General features: G+C 43.7%; 1 protein-coding gene across 1 annotated transcript in view; it reads right to left on the bottom strand.

Annotated features, from left to right (window-relative positions):
- LOC124613923 (multiple epidermal growth factor-like domains protein 10) overlaps positions 1-20,691 on the bottom strand; it is a 145,372-nt gene that overhangs the window by 100,400 nt on the left and 24,281 nt on the right. The window contains exons 3-4 of the mRNA XM_047142676.1: positions 14,250-14,390; positions 2,247-2,384 (exon numbers count right to left, since the gene is read on the bottom strand). Of these exons, the coding sequence (XP_046998632.1) occupies positions 2,247-2,384; positions 14,250-14,390 (279 nt within the window). The remainder of the gene's footprint in view (positions 1-2,246; positions 2,385-14,249; positions 14,391-20,691) is intronic.

Below are 20,691 nucleotides of genomic sequence, written 5' to 3'. Positions count from 1 at the left end.
CTTAACAGATCCAAAAAGCTCTAGTTTTGGCAAAAGGCGAACGGACACTTTTAATATCGTATTTTCTGGGGATTGTTGAAATTTTCTGAGAAGTACTTCCCGCAAAGAGAAAAAAAGTAACAGATTTACAAGTGTCCATTATTGGTCCACATGGTGGTCCAAATTGGAAAGCACGAACAGTTTGATGATCAGTATACCCACTCTGCCTGAAAACAACCTTAAGATAATCCAGTTCCTGCGTCAAATTATCGAAATCCGGTATAGCGTAAGCTCTCTTGGCCTGTGTACTTAAAATTCCCATGCGTTGACGGGATGGATGAAAACTTGTAGCAGGGAGGTAGCGATCTGTATGCATAGGTTCACGGCATACACCGTGACCCGAAGTCCTAATTTCAGTTTTGCGTAATAAAACATCCATAACTACTAATTCGCCTTCTCTTTCAATTTCCATGCGTGGGTGAAGGTAGTGAAAATTACCTAAAAACTGATGAAAATCTTCCATTCCATGTGGCCAAACGCTAAGAATATTATCGTTGTATCTCAAAGAAAAAAAAAAAAAAAAAAAAAGAACAACATGTGAGTTTGACAGAAGAGGTTTTGGCTGCGATATCTTCAAAATCTTCCGTGAGAAGATTGGTGACAATAGGGGAAGGAGGATTCTCTATAGCGACACCGTCAGTTTTTCAAAAAAGGTATCATTGTATAAAAAATATGTCATTGCCAATACGTGGCGACACAGCTCAGTATCATCTAAATCTGCCCAGTTAGCAACATAGACTCTTCCAAAGGTGCCTGAGTAAATAGTGAAACAACATCAAAACTAACTAGGTTAGATGTTCCAAGACAGAGAGACTTCAAGCGGTGAATAAATGGTTCAAATGGCTCTGAGAACTATGGGACTAAACATCTGTGGTCATCAGTCCCCTAGAACTTAGAACTACTTAAACGTAACTAACCTAAGGACATCACACACATCCATGCCCGAGGCAGGATTCGAACCTGCGACCGTAGCAGTCGCGCGGTTCCGGACTGAGCGCCTAGAATCGCGAGACCACCGCAGCCGGCAAGCGGTGAATAAAATCGGTCGATTAGATACATGATGTTCTCATTTCTGAACATGAAGGCTAAGAACAGAAACAGAATATCTGGCCCAATTACAAGTAGGAGCGCCAAAACTGCTGACGATCGGACGAACGTCAAGAGAGCTTATGCTATTTCGGATTCTGATAATCTGACGCAGGAGCTGGAATATCTTAAGATTGTTTTTTGGTAAAATGTATGCAGTGATCATCAAATTGTTCGTGCTTTCCAATTTGAACCACGACGTGAATCAACAATGGACACTTATGAATCAGTTGCTTTTTTACCCATTGCGGAGATAATTTCTCAGAACATTTCAAGAGTCATCGGAAAATACGATATTATAAGTGTCTGTTGAGGATGATTTGGGATTGGGGAAGTCTGGAGTATATAGAATTCCCTGTCATTGCGGAAAGGCTTATATTGGATAGACTATTCGTACGATTCATGACCGATGTGTGCAACATCAACGTCACTCTCGCTTGCTCCAGTGTGAAAAATGAGCCGTCACTGAACGTTGCCTTAATGAAGAGCATAATATAGCAATAAAAGAGACGCAAATTACTGCTCCGCCTTCCCGTTACTGGCACTGTGTACTTTAGGAACCCATCGAAATACGACTGTCCGATGAGATTATTGACAGAGATGAAGGTTTTCCTTTAGGCAATCTGTGGAATCCTATTTTATTAGATACAAGAAATAACCACCTTAATTTGAGATTAATCGCTTTTGCTTCGAAGAAGGCAGCCGTCCCACTTCTCGCGCACGCCCAGAGACCTATTCTAGGGTATAAAGGAGCCGCCGTGCCTCATGTTACCTCAGATCCGGCGTCACTATGCACCTGCAATCTCATCTGAAGACGGCGGCCAGTTGCACCGTCGAAATATCATGTCGTCAGGACGATGAAATACGGCGGCATGCCCTTCAAGAGCATCAATATTTTCTACGCCCGGAAGATCTACGTAATCGCTAAACAAATCTTAACAATTCGTTTTACGTAATTTAGGTACACGTGGCTATCGAACAGCTAATTTGCAAGCAAAATTTCAGAGAAAGAATTACACCTGGAATGCTGTATATACCTGCTCATCTTGTGATCCAAATATTACATCAGGAATGGAGAAAATGAGGAGGTAATAAATGAAATTAACTGCACACTGACTTACCCCTTGCTTTCAGCCTGCAAGAGCCATAGCGGTCGTAGGCACCGTCGGCGCATGTGCAGACTCCACTCGCACACGTCAAGGTGTGAGTCGCGTAGTTGTCGAAGCAATCATCGCTTTCCGTGCACTGCTCCCCTAGACCTGTAAAACGTAAAAAGTTGACCATAGCCTATGATCTCATATTTACGGACTCATTTATATTATTCGCTAAAGTACCATCACTGAAAACATTAGGTGAAGAATGTCCACGCTTTTCTCGAATGGGTTTTTCAGCTTTAGGTGGAAACTGGTGAACAGACAGAGAAGAAGGTCACTGTATAATTTTTTACATCATGACGAGGCGCAATACTCAGAATACATTTTTGTCAGCTGAGTGAACATTGATTTCAAATTTGTCCAAAAAGTATTTTGTTGAAAGGTGCAAGGACTGCACTGTATTGATGTTATTAGTTTACAAAACGAATCATCTATTACGAACCTGACTAAGGGTACTTTATTAAATGGTACCCAAACGTTGTGATCGTTACGGGCCTTCCCCTCGTATACTCTAAAATACTGAGATCGGGTCAGTCATCTTTCCGTGGAATGGTGTTTCACTCACGTATTCGTATCTTGCGAATAGTGATGACTGATTCTGAAGCATGAAGCTAAATTTCGCTTTCTGAAGGAAATAAACAAAAGAAAGAGGCTGAAAACAAATGGTTTACTTTCCCTTCTCCTCTACGTGTATATATCACAGCCCGTTTTACGGAAGATAGCGTGGGCTCTTCGTACGAATATCAGATGTTTTCTTTCCAGTTTCACTTACATGTTCATCATCGTAAAAAAAACCTTGTGGGCTCTGGCATCATTCTCGTTCTTCAGCTTTAACTAACAGGGCTTGGGCTTGGCGAAACAATGTTACCTTCGTTCCGAAGATTCATGAGCTTTACAATTTCATATGGCCTGTGCAGCACACATCGAATTATTAAAGAGATAACTACGAATCTTTGGAACAAAGGAGACATTGTTCTCGCGAAACTCACCTATAACAATGAATGAAAATGCTGTGGTTTGCAAAATATGTAAAGAAGATGTAAAAAACGCTGTGAATAAATTGCACTCCAATTTTGCAAGGAAATACTGTTTTTCGTCTATAGATACCAAAATGGAGAGACATACTAGTACCCATATTCCCAGAATGATCACAGAAGATGCTTTATAAATATAAGCAATATCGCGTCTGCTGGAAATAGACTTTCATTGTAGTAAGCTAAAGACGGTTGAACGAATAATAATTGATTATAACGGCAGTTGCAGTAGATATCTACGCAAAAAATTGATCTGCTAGTTCATTCGATGTCAGTTGTCATGGCTGTTTGCTGGGGACCCCAAATGCACGAGCTGCAGTGTGTAAGTGCTTGCACTAGCAGCTTGTCTGCTATCTCCTTTACACATACACTACTTGTACGGTAGGCAATGGGAAATCCACAGATGACTAGATTTCCAACTACAGTGACCAGCAGGTGTTGCCACTTACCACGCCGGGTAGTGAACTGAAAAGTCACTGGATAACTGGCCCCGTCACAAGGGCAGAATCGGAGAACAGTGGTTTGAGGTGCATGGCCACGAAATCAGCCTGATCTGCACCCATGGAAAACATATGTGATGCTGCCAGGCGGCATCTCCGCGTCCACAAACCAAAAGCCCGTAATTTACGAGAATTGCGAGATCTGTGCTTAGGCGTCTGTTGACTCATACCTTCAGAAACATATCAAGAACATGTCGAATCCATGCCAAACAGAGTTGCACCTATATTATTTATGAAAGGTGGACCAACACGGTATTAAGAAGGTAGTTAGAAGGTTTTTTCACATCAGCGTTTTTGCTACATGTGTCCTTCGACAAGAAGAGCCCAAGAATCTAAAACTGAAAAATGATTGAGATTTTACAGCACCGGGACAAAGAAGAATCCTACACTACACATAAATAATAATTTAAATTCGTGAAAAAATTTGAATCAATAACTTTGTAAAAATATCTTATCTCTTGAAGGTGAAAATACAGTAGTCTTTTATGTTTTATGTTTTTTAAAACAATGTGAAAGACATCCAATATGAATTTTGCTTTCGTCATAAATATACTTTATAACTGTCAGTTCCTACATTCCACTCCACTATGTAGGTCTACAGCAGGTCGTACAATACACTGAAAATTCTCTGTTCAACAGTTTTAATTATTAATTGTGACAATGATAATAATTTATACTATAAAACCACAGCAAGTGTGTTTAAAAATCTTAATAAATTAGAAACAGTATACAACGAAAATAAGTAATGAAACTGAAAAGAAAGATAAATGTATTACATTGCTTCGAATGTGGATTTCTCATAGTTGCCTACCTTCGCATGTCTTCGAGTTTTCCTGCGCATAGCGGGATATGATCTTCACTTAACAAATATGGACCGTTTGTATTCTCTACTGTAAATAGCCCGCGGCCAGTGTGTGGTTCTTTCTGTTTCGTACCAACGCAACTCCTTACGGAATCCGTAAGTAATGTATCTGATTATACCCATTTTAGATTAAAGATTTTAATATTGTAATTATAATTAGTAGTCTAGTTACTGCGCGACTCACCGAACAATTGAATAGCCACAATTCTTTGTAGATGAACATATCTTCCTATTACTTGATACTAACGTAATATTTTTCTCCCCCGCTAGCAGTTAGCCGTTTTCTTCCAAAGGCATCTTTCATTCCTATCATAAGATCTTAGATTCCTGTTTCCATTGCTTCCTGTGTGTATTTTTCCCATCTTAATGCTGGGGATCTTCTCCGTCTTCTTCCGAGCGACTGCCAATTTAAAACCTTCCTTGGTCACATATTTTATTTATTTATTTTATTTATTGATTTATTTAACCTGGCAAGATTAGGGCCATCAGGCCCTCTCTTACATCTAACCAGGCATTCTACTTATTTTACATTCATATGTTTTAGTAGGCATGTTAAACTACATCTAGTATATGGTACTCCACACTTACCCGTACCTCTCAAGCGATCTGTTCTCCGAAGTTTTTGTTATGGAATACGTTATCTGCATTAGCATGCATATTTCCCGTTTCGTAACCTATCTTACCTGGTTAACTGCAGAAATTTTCTCCCACAGTCCATTTGCTCTGTTCTAATTTTCACGCTATTTTTTCTTGTATGAGACCACATATCAGCTCCTTTTAGAACCATATTCTCCACCACACTGTTAAATATCATTTTATTATTGTCTTGCCGAATATTATTATTTCATATTATCCTGTTCAAAGCTCTCTTTCGCTTCTACAGAATATTATTTACCCTCTCTCTGCGTCAATTTTTACCAAATCCTGTCCCTTACACATAGAATCCGCCTTGTCCAGATTTATTCCCAAATCCCATTTGCTATGCTCTTCTTTAACATTTCTCAGCATGTATTCCATAATCATCTTAATCTTGAGAATATGTTGCCTGGCCATCCCCAGAAAAAAAATGAAGAGCGTCGTCACCAATCTGATTCCCATACCTGAACACTTCCTGCAGCAGCCATTCAATGACTATTCCAGAAAAATACACTACTGGCCATTAAAATTGCTACACCAAGAAGAAATGCAGATGATAAACAGGTATTCATTGGACAAATATATTATACTAAAACTGACATGTGATTACATTATCACGCAATTTCGGTGCATAGATCCTGAGAAATCAGTACCCACAACAACCACCTCTGACCGTAATAACAACCTTGAGGCGCATGGGCATTGAGTCAAACAGAGTTCGGACGGCGTGTACAGGTACAGCTGCCCATGTAGCTTCAACACGATATCACAGCTCATCAAGAGTAGTGACTGGCGTATTGTGACGAGCCACTTGCTCGGCCACCATTGACCAGATGTTTTCAATTGGTGAGAGATCTGGAGAATGTGCTGGCTTGGGCAGCAGTCGAACATTTTCTGCATCTAGAAAGGCCCGTACAGGACCTGCAACATGCGGTCGGGCATTATCCTGCTAAAATGTAGGGTTTCACAGGGATTGGATGAAGGGTAGAGCCACGAGTATAACACATCTGAAATGTAACGTCCACTGTTCAAAGTGCCGTCTTTGCGAACAAGAGGTGATCGAGACGTGTAACCAATGGTACCCCACACCATCATGCCAGGTAATACGCCAGTATGGTGGCGATGACAAATACACGCTTTCAATGTGCGTTCAGCGCGATGTCACCAAACACGGATGAGACCATCATGATGCTGTAAACAGAACCTGGATTCATCCGAAAAAAATGACGTTTGCCATTCGTGCACCCAGGTTCGTCGTTGAGCACACCATCGCAATCGCTCCTGTCTGTGATGCAGCGTCAAGGGCAACCGCAGCCATGGTCTCCGTTCTGATAGTGCATACTGCTGCAAACGTCGTCGAACTGTTCGTGCAGATGGTTGTTGTCTTGCAAACGTCTCCATCTGTTGACCCAGGGATCGAGACGTGGCTGCACTTCCCGTTACAGCCATGCGGATAAGATGCCTGTCATTTCGACTGCTAGTGATACGAGGCCGTTGGGATCCAGCACGGCGTTCCGTATTACGCTCCTGAACCCACTGATTCCATATTCTGCTAACAGTCATTGGATATCGACCAACGCGAGCAGCAATGTCGCGATACGATAAACCGCAATTGCGATCGGAAACTTGATGGTATGCATTTTTTCCTCCTTACACGAGGCATCACAACAACGCTTCACCAGGCAACGCCGGTCAACTGCTGTTTGTGTTTGAGAAATCGGATGGAAACTTTCCTCATGTCAGTACGTTGTAGGTGTCGCCACCGGCGCCAACCTTGTGTGACTGCTCTGAAAAGCTAATCATTTGTATATCACAGCATCTTCTTCCTGTCGGTTAAATTTCGCGTCTGTAGCGCGTTATATTCGTGATGTAGCAATTTTAATGGCCAGTAGTGTATTAAACAGAACAGATGACAATCCGCAACCTTGTTTTAGACCTTTATCAACGAAAATATTTCAGGTGCTCTTGTTTCCTATATTCGTCATTATTTTTGTGTTCTTGTGTAACTTTTTAACCAGGTTAATCCATTTTTCTCTCGCATAGGTCATTTTCATTATTTCTCATAATTATATTCTAGGAACATTGTCATACGATTTCTGCGGGCCCAGAAAGGTCATTTCCATAACTACATCTACATACATACTCCGCAAACCACCGTATGGCTCTGAGCACCATGGGACTTAACATCTGAGGTCATCAGTCCCCTAGAACTTAGAACTACATAAACCTAACTAACCTAAGGACTTCACACACATCCATGCCCGAGGCAGGATTCGAACCTGCGACCGTAGCGGTCGCGTGGTTCCAGACTGAAGCGCCTAGAACGGCTCGGCGACAACGGCCGGCTCCGTTTCTGTTCCAATCGCAAACAGAGTGAGATAAAACCATTGTTACGTGGCTTCATGCAAGTCCTAATTTCTGTTATCTTCTTGATGCTTCCGAAAAATTTACGTTGGCACTAGAATCGCTGTGCAGTCAGCTTCAAATAGCGGTACTCTAAATTTTGTCAGTAGAGTTCCTCGAAATGAAAGTCGCCTTGGATCCAGACATTCCCATTTCAGTTCCCAAATAATCTCCATAATATCTAACTATTAAGTGAACATACTGATAAAAAATCTAGGACCTTGTCTCTGAAGTACTTCGATATCTTCCGTTAATACGACCTGGTGAGGTTCTCAGACGCCCGAGCAGTACTTAAGAATTGGTCGCCCTAGTGTTATACAGGGTGTTACAAAAAGGTACTGCCAAACCTTCAGGAAACATTCCTCACCCACAAATAAAGAAAAGATGTTATGTGGACATGTGTCCGGAAACGCTTAATTTCCATGTTAGAGCTCATTTTAGTTTCTTCCACCTACGCTCAATGGAGCACGTTATCATGAGTTCATACGGGATACTCTACCTGTGCTGCTAGAACATGTGCCTTTACAAGTACGACACAAGATGAGGCTCACGCTGGAGCTCCTGCACATTTCAGTCGAAGTGTTCGTATGCTTCTCAACAACAGATTCGGTGACCGATGGATTGGTAGAGGCGGACCAATTCCATGGCCTCCACGCTCTCCCTGACCTCAACCCTTTTGACTTTCATTTATGGGGGCATTTGAAAGCTCTTGTCTACGCAACCCCGGTACCAAATGTAGAGCCTCTTCGTGCTCGTATTGTGGACGGCTGTGATACAAAACGCCATTCTCCAGGGCTGCATCAGCGCATCAGGGATTCCATGCGACGGAGGGTGGATGCATGTATCCTCGCTAACGGAGGACATTTTGAACATTTTCTGTAACAAAGTGTTTAAAGTCACGCTGGTACGTTCTGTTGCTATGTGTTTCCATTCCATGATTAATGTGATTTGAAGAGAAGTAATAAAATGAGCTCTAACATGGAAAGTAAGCGTTTCCGGACACATGTCCACATAACATATTTTCTTTGTTTGTGTGTGAGGAATGTTTCCTGAAAGTTTGGCCGTTCCTTTTTGTAATACCCTGTATACGATGTCTGCTGTACATTTGAACCAAAAAGTCCTAAACTACTTCCAATAAACCATTCGCCTTCACCAGTAGAATGTTCGTTCCATTTGATATAGTTTTGCAATTTTACACCCAGATATTTAATCAACGTAGCTGTGTCGAGCAGCACACTACTAGTACTAATGCTGTCTTCAAACATTACGTGATTATTTTTCCCATTCATCTGCATTAATGTACACTTTTCCACATTTAGAGCTAGCTGTCACTCATCACGTCAATATGAAATTTTGTGTAAATCAACTTCTATTCTCCTACACTCATTCAACGACAGCATCTTCTCGTACGACACCGTATAATCCAGAAACAGCCGCAGACTCGTGCTGCCCCTGTCCGTAAAATTATTTACTTACATAATGAGTAATAGCGGTCCTATCACACTTGCCTATCACAGGTCCTTGTCTCTGAACAGCCGGCCGCTGTGGCCGAGCGGCTCTAAGCGCTTCAGTCCGGAACCGCGCTGCTGCTACGGTGGCAGATTCGAATCCTGCCTCGGGCATGGATGTGTGTGATGCCCTTAGGTTAGTTAGGTTTAAGTAGATCTAAGTCTAGGGGACTGATGACCTCAGATGTTAAGTCCCATAGTGCTTAGAGCCATTTGAACCATCTGATGAACAGTTGGCGTCGAGAAGAATGGACTAGGCTCTGTTATTTAAGAAGTCTTTGAGCCACTCACTTGCCTGGGAGCTTATCCGTATGTTCGTACAGTATGCGGTCTGGCAGCGTGTCAAATGCTTTTGTTATATGTTAAATTACTATTATTATTATTTATTAAAGTATTCGAAATTACATTACAATAAGTTGGTAATGAACACCTCGTCTGTGAAAACCTCGTGATTACAGTCACCAGTAACTCCATCATAAAAGAGATTTGAAAATGCTTGGATTTCTCTAATCTATCAACTAGGCTTCTGCTATGCAAGGTGAACATTAATAAAGCCCACAACTGCAGGGACGGATTCCTGATTGGAAAAGGAAGAAAAAAGATCCTATGAAAATGTATTTGGAAATGCATCATCGTCACGGTAGAAGGCGCTGACGAATGACAGTCCCTCTGACGACGTACTGTGTATTTCTGGAGTGTTGCCGGCTGTGTAATTGACGCAGCATACTGTAAGGAGTAGAATGGCCCGGTGTTAATTTCAGGAGCAAGCCGAGATGGTGTTTATGTATGGCCGAGCAAATGGAAACGGTCGAGAGGCAGCACGGCTACACACAAACATGTACACTCACAGACAGCAAAAACCTCTTACAACATTTCAAGCCCTCTTTGGGCGTTTGTGTGATCTTGAGTCTATTCAGGCGGACGAACGTGCAAAGAGGTAGCGGACTGTGTGTACACCAGATTTGGAGGACTGGGCTCTACAGGATGTTGAGTCGAACCCCAAGCTCCAGGCAAGTGGCCCACCAACATAGCGTAAGCCAAAGTACGATTATGTATACCCTGCAAGACAACCGCTACTACCCCTACCACCTGCAACACACACGGAACAGACGGTACATAGTCAGAGGTACTGTCATTCGTCAGCGCCATCTGCCGTGGCAACGATGCATTTCCGGGCTCATGTTCATGAGACCTTTTTTTATTACATTTCGGGACAGGACCTCGTTCCTGCTGTTTTATTAATGTTCATCCTTTGCAGATGCACGTTATCTGAACCACTATTTTTAAGAAACCGTTTTTCCTTCTCCTGCAAAATTCAACTAAATGGAATTACGAGGTTTCCATTGCCTTCCATCGACATGCTACTATACAACGTACACAACACTTAACTGATGGCACAACGTTTTACACTACTAGGTGTCTGTGTGAGAGAATTCCTAAGGGACCAAACTGCTGAGGTCATCCGTCCCTAGACTTACACACTTAATCTAACTTATGCTAAGAACAACACAAACACCCATGCCCGAGGGAGGATTCGAACCTCCGGAGGGAGGGGCCGCGAAATCCGTGACAGGGAGTCTCAGACCGAGCGGCTACTCCGCGCGGCGTTCCGCTACTTGTGGCGCAATGTTCAAGCATTTTCTAGCCGTGGCCACCTATCTCGTGTATCAGATCGCGACACTCAGTCTCTCACCACTGGAACTACTGGCGTCTATTCATACCGCCTCTCCCTATCACAGGAATCTTCCCTCTCACTCGTTTCCTCTACTCTGTCAACATTGCTCATGCCTGCGTTCCTGTCTCTGACGTCTACTGTGAACTTATTTTTATTTATTTATTGCCAAATTATAGACCTGTTACCTGATGTTTTGAATCAGGTCGTACATTTTACAATTTTCGTTTTCCATCTTCTTACAGTTTTCTTTTCTTTTGTTTTATCTACAACATTTACAAAGAATAATACTTTTCACAATAACAATAATTTAAGATTGAAATACAAATAAAATTTTGTTGTTTTTTAGGGAATAATATAAAATGATAATATGATAGAAGCGAGATTTGTTAGTTCCGTCACTGATTGTGACTGACGGTGAATACCTCGGAATGGTTTCTTCGAGCTGTTGACCGCCAGTCATACACACACACACACACACACACACACACACACACACACACACACAAACACACACAAATGGCAACTAGTAGAGAATTAGTATTGCTAATTCTAGTAACCCTAAGCATTAACCTTAGGTGCTCATCCGTTTACAGCATTTGGTGATTTTTTGGCAAGATCGCCAGCACATTATGCTTATTTACTGTCACATCTCGTCTTCCTCCTCCTGTTCCTCCTCATTGTCACTGTTTCCGCTGTCACTGTGGGTATCACTGTCCACCCTCTGGAGATTGTTGTTACGTTGCGTACAGCCATGTCTCTTACGTCGTGCCCACAGGTACTCTTCATGAGTTGCTTTTGAAATACTGTTTGTCAGTACGTTTAATTGTGCCCATTGTTCTTCGTCTCTCATTGCTGTGTATATCTACGTCTGTTTCTGTGTAGTCTAAGTGTAGCGTATGTATATTGTTCGCCTATTGCCCGCAGAAAATGACCGTGTGTTCTGGGTAACCATCTTCACCGCATGTGCGCATAGGTGTCTGCCTCAGACTCACCCGGTTCAAGTACGTGGGATAAGGTCCGTGTCCGGTTAAGAAATTACCATACCGCGGCTGGGATCGATATGTTTCATTCTCAACTACTTCCTTACGTCGGGAAGGAAGTCGAACAGTCTACTTCCCTTATCACAGCCCACTCATCTTGTCATGTATCCAAACGCCAACTTTTAAGGTGACGCATTGTCTCTATCGGCACACCAGTTATTGTGTGCACCTTATCTAGTCTCCCCATATATAACCAGGATCTTGCAGCTCTATATTTGATCGTGATATCTAACGGGGATATTCCGAGCACCACACACAGTTTATCCACTGAGGTTGTACCGAATGCTCGAGACAGCCTAACTAGAACACTTCTCTGCCCTCGTCAGTCTGATGCTTTATTGGTGACCAGTTTCAGTTTAGTGCCCACGTGCAAGCTGCGAAGCTAAGTACTGATTCGAAGAGCGCACAGTGGTATGTCCGTATAACTGGTAGAGGTTGTCTGTACTGTTAATTTTAGCCTCACCAGTTTGTGTAGTATTTTTTCTGCTTTGCCTGTAGTTAGCCTTATGTATTCGTGGAAATTCAATTTTTCATTAATGTATACCCAAGATAGCGCGTCACGTGTGCTCGTTCGGTGATTGTGCCCCCAATTTTAACTGAAGGATTCCGTTGGAGTGATCCTCTCAGTAATATGTATGTTGTTTTGTTTTCGCCTATCCTGAGTTTATTGTTTTGACACCATTGTGTAATTGTTTGTAGTATTCAACTGGCTTTCTGTTCTAACTGGGCTCTGTTGTTTGCAGTGACTACAACTAATAGGTCATCTGCGTAGGCGAAAATGCCGTCTGACCTGTCATCCCCGTCCAGAAGTTGTAGGAGGGCTTCGATTGTTATGTCCCAGAAGATGAGGCCGCAGATCGACCCTTGAGGACAGCCTTTGGCGATTGTTCTGATTACTTTCCGGCTGTCCATATGCCAATCGACTGCTCTGTCTTTAGAGTAGTCTAGGAAACTGTTGTACAGTGATTGCGGTACCTCCAGATGTCTTAATCTCTGGAACATTGCCATCAGAGATTATCGAATGCCCCGGCAATGTCAATCATTATTGCCATGGCGTATTTCTGTGTTGTGGTGGTGGTAAGTTCCTATGGGGCCAAAGAGCTGAGGTCATCGGTCCCTAATCTTACACACTACTTAATCTAAATTAAACTAACTTACGCTAAGGACAACACACACACCCATGCCCGAGGGAGGACTCGAACCTCCAACGGGGAAGGTCTCGCGAACCGTGACAAGGCGCCCAAGACCGCGCGGCTACCTCGCGCGGCTTCCGTGTTGTAGTATTAGCTATGTGTAGGGCCTGGTTAATGGCATCATCTATCGATCTTCCAGATCTGAAAACAAATTGGTGTTGGCTCATACCCCTGAGAGATTTGTGTGTTTGCAAGGGGTTACATAGTAGCTTCTCTTGAATCTTTGCTAGGATGTTTATTAGCCATATTGGCCTGTAAGTCTTTGAATCTGAAGGATCCCGGTCCGCTGTGCTGTGGCCTTCTCCACCAGACATCACAGCGCCTAGAGTATCAGCAACCAAACTGACAGCGTGCAGCCGCGGGTTGCTCGCCTCGCAGGCACACCGAAGCACTACACAACCGGCAGGCAATATTGATGATAGGCCACAGCAACAACCACAACAACAACAACAACAACAACACAGCAAAGACACCAGGGGCCACTACTGGCCCACATGAACATAAGGAAGAGGTCACTGCAGATCCTGGAGCTATTTTCACGGGTCAAACCACGTGATGGAAAATAGTTCCGCTGTACTCATCCGCCGAAGTGCTATAAAGGCCGGCGCTCGGCCGCACATCGGTAGTTCATCGACCGCCAGCAGACGTGGATAGCTGCCGCACCGGGAGCCCGGCTTGGATCTTCTCGCTGATCTCTGGATTAGGCTTGGTGTATCGGAGAAGCCTCTGGCGGAGACTAGTAGGAATTTATTTCAGTTGTTTTCTATATTATTCCTGCATGTAGTTGTGATTCGAAGACGGATCACTGTTTTGTGTCGGTGTTATACTTGGAGAATTTGTTTTGGTTAATTGAACAGTCCAATAAATTGTTTTCGGACTTTGATCGATAGTTTCTTCTGCTTACGCAGACACTGCACGCTGATTTCTTAATAATGACTGCTTTGGAGGTTTTCTGTACTGTAAGTACACTGCCTAGCCGTAAGGCATCGTTCAGTAACTTTGTTAGGAACGGGGTGATCTGCAGTGCTAGTTTTCTCAGTGCTTCCGAGTGAATACCATGTGGTCGAGGGTGGTAGCTAGATACACTGTTTGCAACAAACTAGAGGTGTGGGCACTGACCTGCGGACCGGCGGCAGCTGCCGTGCAGATAGTGGCTCCCGGGTCCGCAGCGACACACGCTGTCGTGGCACTCGACGCCCAGACCCAGACGGCCGGCGCACTGCATGGCCGCCTCGCACCCCGTGCTGCTGTCCACCGAGGCTGCAACAAGCAGAAGAGCTTATATTAACCCCGGAGTGCTTCCATACCGGTGATTATTTGTTCTCTGGTCGTCAGTCTTCTGACTGGTCTGATACTGCCCTTCACGAATTATTCACCTGTTGCAGCATCTTCATCTCACAGTAGCACCCTACACCCTCAACTGTTGGATGTGTTCCATTCCGTCACACGCTAAAATACCTTGTACTAACGTTCGTCCAGCAAATAACATGGAAACCCTACCCATTAATCAGCAAAATGAAAACCCACGAATAAAACTATAATACTAACTGTCCAAACGTGGGGATTACATCCTACTACAATCCTCCACTGTTATAAATCTTTGATCCGACCTGTCCTTTCCTATACTAATATCGCATGAGTGTCCACCCCACCAAAGTTGTATAAGTGCCTCAAAATCCTTGAACGTCGTGCACATCGCCTCGCTAATTCCTCCACGCGGATCCTCTACCATCTCATAAAATTTCCACCCCTCATTGCCCCTATCAAACACCTCTGCATATCCTACACTATTCGCAAACTAGATTCCAAAAACCCCATTATTTCCCCTGAGATCACCAGTCCTGGTGTGCCACCGCGCCCCTACACACACTACACTCTCTACCCAGCACAACTTCAGTCGACTTCCAATCCTAGACAAGAAGACCTGCCCCGATATCTATCCTCCTTACCAGCTACAATTCTTCATATATCCCACTCCACACCTGGGCTCCCTCTCCCCTTCCTCCCTCTTCCCTAACTACCTTTACCTATCCCACTCCTTCTACCCTCAACTCTATAGAGCACATTCTCTCTTCCCTGAATCCTTTTCTCCCAATGGAAATCCTTCAGCTGTTAGACGAAAGTGCATTGTTTAACTTTTTATCATTTCACATTATTTCTAAATAAGTCTTACTGCCTTTACGTAAAAGGAAACAAAATACAATTTTTTTACAGTTTTTAAAAATCATTGTAAATTTTTCACATTTTAATAATACTTATTTTTGTATTCTTTATATTTTTAAAACCTCTTGGCCGAACAGAGGATGTTGTACTGCTAACAGCCCACCCCTGACCATATGAGTCGACAGGATGAAATTACCATAAAGAAAGCAATCTTTGTCGTCCCTTACAGTTTTTACCTTCTACAGTCCCTCTAGTACTGTTGGAGGTATATCTTCACGTTTTAGCACGAAGCTTGCTACAGACTGTTAGGAAATTAAGTGAAAATAGCATTGCGAGAGTAAGAATTGGAGGTGAATAAGAGTCTGCAGCAGTGTGTGGGGTTTCTTCAGATGACCAGATTGTATTAACACAAAATGAATATGATCTGCGCTGGATGACTAATCCGACAAAGGATGGAAATGGATAGGAATATCTGAGGCGACATCCAACAAAAACAGCTGGTGTGGTTTGACCATCTGAATAGGATGAACGTAGACAGAGACCTTCCGACGATATCTACTTGGTCATTTACATGCAGGGTGAACCAGAACTTCACCGACAAACTTTCAGAGATGAAAGATTAGACCAAAACAAAGAAGAGTCTCATAAACATATATAAACTGTATGCCTTAAGAGCTATAGGCATATGTTCATCTTCGCTACTGTAAGACACATCTCTTCTACTGAACAAGTGCTCATACCTGTTATGGTGCGCATTTTAGAGCCCATGTTTTAATAGTCGCATTTTTCTTGTTTTGGTCCATACTACCACCTGTGAAAGTTTGTCTGCGGAGTTCTGGCTCACTATTTATGATGTGAAATTCTGGAAATTTGTGGTAAGGTGTCATTGGAACAAACTGCGGAGGTCATCGGTTCCTAAGCTTAAGCACAACTTAACCTAACTTAAACTTACACTAAGGACAACACACACACACACACACACACACACACACACACACACACACACACACACACACACACACACACACACACACACATGCCCGAGGGAGGACTCGAACCTCCGACAGGGGGAGCCACGCGGGCCGTGCTAGGTGCCCTAGACCTCGCGGCTACCCCGCGCGGCTATGTTGTGAACACTAATGGCTCTGAAACACTTGCTTGGGGTACTACCGCGGTTGCTTTTGTCAAAAATTTGTCTTAACTTCCGTCTATCCTAAACTAAAGTTTGAGCTATTTTTACTATCCACTAGAGACTTCTTTACTGTTCGCTAAAACAGCTTTGTCACACACTTATTTTAGAATTTATACATCCATTCCCTGCAGTGTTATTGATATTGTGAAAGTGCGGATAACTGCAATAATTGTACCTCTTGAATGAGGTACAGGCTGGCCCCTCATATTTTTTAGCCGTTGCTCTTTTCCCTGAATAGATAGGTGAGTTTGTAGGAGAAGAACAGATACTTTGAGATGACTTGATGGAATAGCGATATGCGCATACAGATAGCCGTAGTATCGCGTACACAAGGTATAAAAGGGCAGTGCATTGGCGGAGCTATCATTTGTACTGACGTGAATCGTGTGAAAAGATTTCCAACATTGCTAAGGGCCGGCCGCGGTGGTCTAGTGGTTCTAGGCGCTCAGTCTGGAACCGCGCGACTGCAACGGTCGCAGGTTCGAATCATGCCTCGGGCATGGATATGTGTGATGTCCTTAGGTTGGTTAGGTTTAAGTTGTTCTAAGTTCTAGGGGACTGATGACCACAGATGTTAAGTCCCATAGTGCTCAGAGCCAGAGCCACTGCTAAGGCCGCACGTTGGGAACTAACAGACTCTGAACGCGGGATGATGGTTGGAGCTAGAAGCATGGGACACTTCATTTGTGAAATTTTCAGGGAATTCAATGTTCCGAGTTCCACATTGTAAAGAGTATGCCGAGAACACCAAATTTCAGGCTCTAACTCTCACCATGGACAACGCAGTGCCGACGGCCCTCACTTAACGACCGAGGACAGCAGCGTCTGCGTAGTCAGTGCTAAAAGGCAAGCAACACTATGTGAAGTAACCGCAGAATGAATCCGTTAGCGCAGGACTGCGAAATTTGACGTTAACGGACTATGGTAGCGGACGATCGAAACGAGCTTTTCTAACAGCACGAAATTGCCTGTCGCGCCTCTCCTAGATTCCTGACCACATCGGTAGGTACCTACACGATTGGAAAATCCTGGCCTGGTCAGATGAGTCCCGATTTCAGTTGGTAAGGGCTGATGGTACGTTTAGAGTGTGGCGCAGACCCCACGAAGCCATCAACCCAAGGTGCTAACAAGGCACGGTGCAAGTTGCTTATTGCTCTATTATTATGTGGGCTGTGTTTATATGAAATGGGCTGGGTTCTCTGGCCAAAATGAATCGATCATTGACTGTAAATGGTTATGTTCGTCTACTTGGAGATGGAGTTTTTTTATGGATGTCAATGCGCAGTATCACCGGGCCTCAATCGTTCGCGATTGGTTTAAAGAACATTCTGGACAATTGGAACGCTTGATTTGGCCACCCAGATAACGAATCCCATCCAACATTTACAAGACATACTCGAGAGGCCAGCCCGTCAACAAAATCCTGTACCGACAAAACTTTCGCAATTATGGACCGCTATAGAGGCAACCTGGTTCAATATTTCTATATGGGACTTCCAATGAGTTGTTGAGTCTATGCCACATAGTCGCTGGACTATGCCGGGCAAAAGGAGGTCCGACACGGTATTAGCAGGTGTCCGACGACTTTTATCTCCTCAGTGTAAATTGTAATTGTTGACGTTAAGGTCTTCGGTGTCAGAGACAGTATCCCAGTTTAAGAGATTAGAAGCCGGAAGAGGCCGAGAAAAAAAACGGGTGGGAGGTAATCTCCGACCGTCGTGTAATTTTTGGAGCCAGTGGAGCATTGTAAACTAGCTGGTCATCCGCTATTACCATGCATAAGTGAGATTAACTGGAGGTTGTGGAGAGTTAATTCAATGCATCACACCGCGGATGGGAGTATGGATGTGTTCATATACTGAGTTAACTCACATGAAACTATGCAGCCACCGTACTTGGTATCCACTGAGCAAGTACATAGTGATGGTTTTATGACGGGAGGCAGTTCGACATGGCAATAACTGTGGTATCTTTACAGACTACATAATTGGAGCCTGGTTTCGTGGGTTTGTTGTACACCAGATACATCAATGTTTTAGTTTTCCCGATCACTTAATCGTAGGTAGAAATCTACGAGGATGTGGATGAAAGCCTGTCTCTTTGCGCATATCTGTCGATGTATCTGAGGATACCCGCAATCATAATTATTTTGCGGTTGAAAAATAAGGAACAGTGTCAGTATTTTAATGTCGCCTGCCTGTATTACATTCCTTCGACAGTAAAAACTTTTACTGTTATAAATAACTGTTATGGCACATTAGGACGGAGTGGGACTACATTCACTTGAATAAGCATCGTCTCTGAGAGGGTAGGTGCGACGTTGACATCTACCGTGGCTAAGGCTGGCGACATGCTCGTTTTCCTGATTTTCTGTACAATTACACGTGTGCAATTACAAGTGCATGCTATTTGTATCAGCAGGTGTCTTGTACCTGAGTTATTCCAGTTTCGTTTGCAGAAACAAACGTCAGTTTTGCAATTACCGAAAGCTGCTACAGAGCTACCTGAAGGTTGTACTAAGACTTCTCATCCATTTGAAGTCTTTGCTTCATGATGTGACTCCTGTTTATCACATACGGCACAAATAATGTTCGGGGTAAAATCATTGAATCTTTCAATAGTATGCAACACGTGATGCAACTTTTAATGCTACATCATTTTGTATTGTATTACATTGCAAGGAATTGGGGACCTCGAAACGACGGAGAGGCTTCGCCCCTCGCCAGAGCCCGCAGTGGTATACAATCCCACAACAGGCTACAGCAGTCCAGTCACCCCACCGCCGCCCCATACCGAACCCAGGGTTATTGTGCGGTTCGGCCCCCAATGGACTCCCCTGGGAACGTCTCACACAAGACGAGTGTAATCCCAATGTTTGCGTGGTAGAGTAGTTATGGTGTACGCGTACGTGGAGAAAGTGTTTGTGCAGCAATCGCCGACATAGTGTAACTGAGGCGGAATAAGGAGAACCAGCTCGCATTCGCCGAGGCAGATGGAAAACTGCTTTAAAAACCATCCACAGATTGGCCGTCACAGCGGACCTGGACACAAATCCGCTCGGAAAGCAGTGCTTTAGACAGCATGGCTAACCGGGCGGGCGTACATCATTTTACTTTCCGATACTACGGAAATGTTCCGAAGAAAATTCACAAGATCAGTTTCAATAATTACGACAGAAAGTTGTAAAGTACGGATCGAATCAAGAAGATGACTAGCTGTGGTATATTAAAACGCACCGTTTATCATCCTCTACGTTCGTAATTGGTGGAATATAAAATACGAGGTTTGACTTCGACAGACGAAAATTTAATCTGTAGCCAGCGCTATCATCACAGTTGTAGCGTGCAGAACAATTTTAAATTGAATTCAAGTCTCGGTCCGGCACGCAGTTTTGTTCAAAATGTGTGTGAAATCTTATGGGACTTAACTGCTAAGGTCATCAGTCCGGAAGCTTACACACTACTTAACCTAAATTATTCTAAGGACACACACACACACACACACACACACACACACACACACACACACACACACACACACACACACGCACAAACACACACACACACTCATGCTCGAGGGAGGACTCGAACCTCCGCCGGGACCAGTCGCACAGTCCATGACTGCAGCGCCTAAGACCGCTCGGCTAATCCCGCGCATTGCCACACAGTTTTAATCTGCCAGGAAGTTTCATATCAGCGCACACTCCGCTGCAGAGTGAAAATCTCATTCTGGCCAATTTTAAATTGTTTACAAAATTTTAAACGCGGATACGAATTAGAGTTGCCGATGCGGGTACAGAAATGGACATGCTGATACGAATCACACCTCTTTTATCCGTGGAGCCCCCTAGCTGCAGGCTTACAAGCTATTGGATAGATTAGCGGAGGTGGCTGCCCAGTGGCCTGTCAGTGATGAATGCAGAGGAGAGCGAATGAAGTCACCAGCCAACACCGTGCTTTCAGGCACAAATAGGGGGAAAAATTCAAGAAAAATTTCCCGAAGGACTCATAAAAACAAAAGAAACTTAGCGCGACACTTTTGTCTTCCACTGACTATCTTCTGATAATTGAAAATGTCGTATACGTAGTTCACAGGAAAGATTGCGTTAGCTCAGCGTTATCAGATCGCACGCACCTGTCTCTTAATCGCTTATCACGCACTGATGTCCAGTTCCACATATGTTATCAGAGCTCAGCTGATCGATAG

Source organism: Schistocerca americana, chromosome 4, assembly GCF_021461395.2.
Source record: "Schistocerca americana isolate TAMUIC-IGC-003095 chromosome 4, iqSchAmer2.1, whole genome shotgun sequence".
NCBI lineage: Eukaryota > Metazoa > Arthropoda > Insecta > Orthoptera > Acrididae > Schistocerca > Schistocerca americana.
The sequence above is the reverse complement of the archived record's forward strand: the minus strand, read 5'-3'. Positions and strand labels throughout refer to the sequence as shown.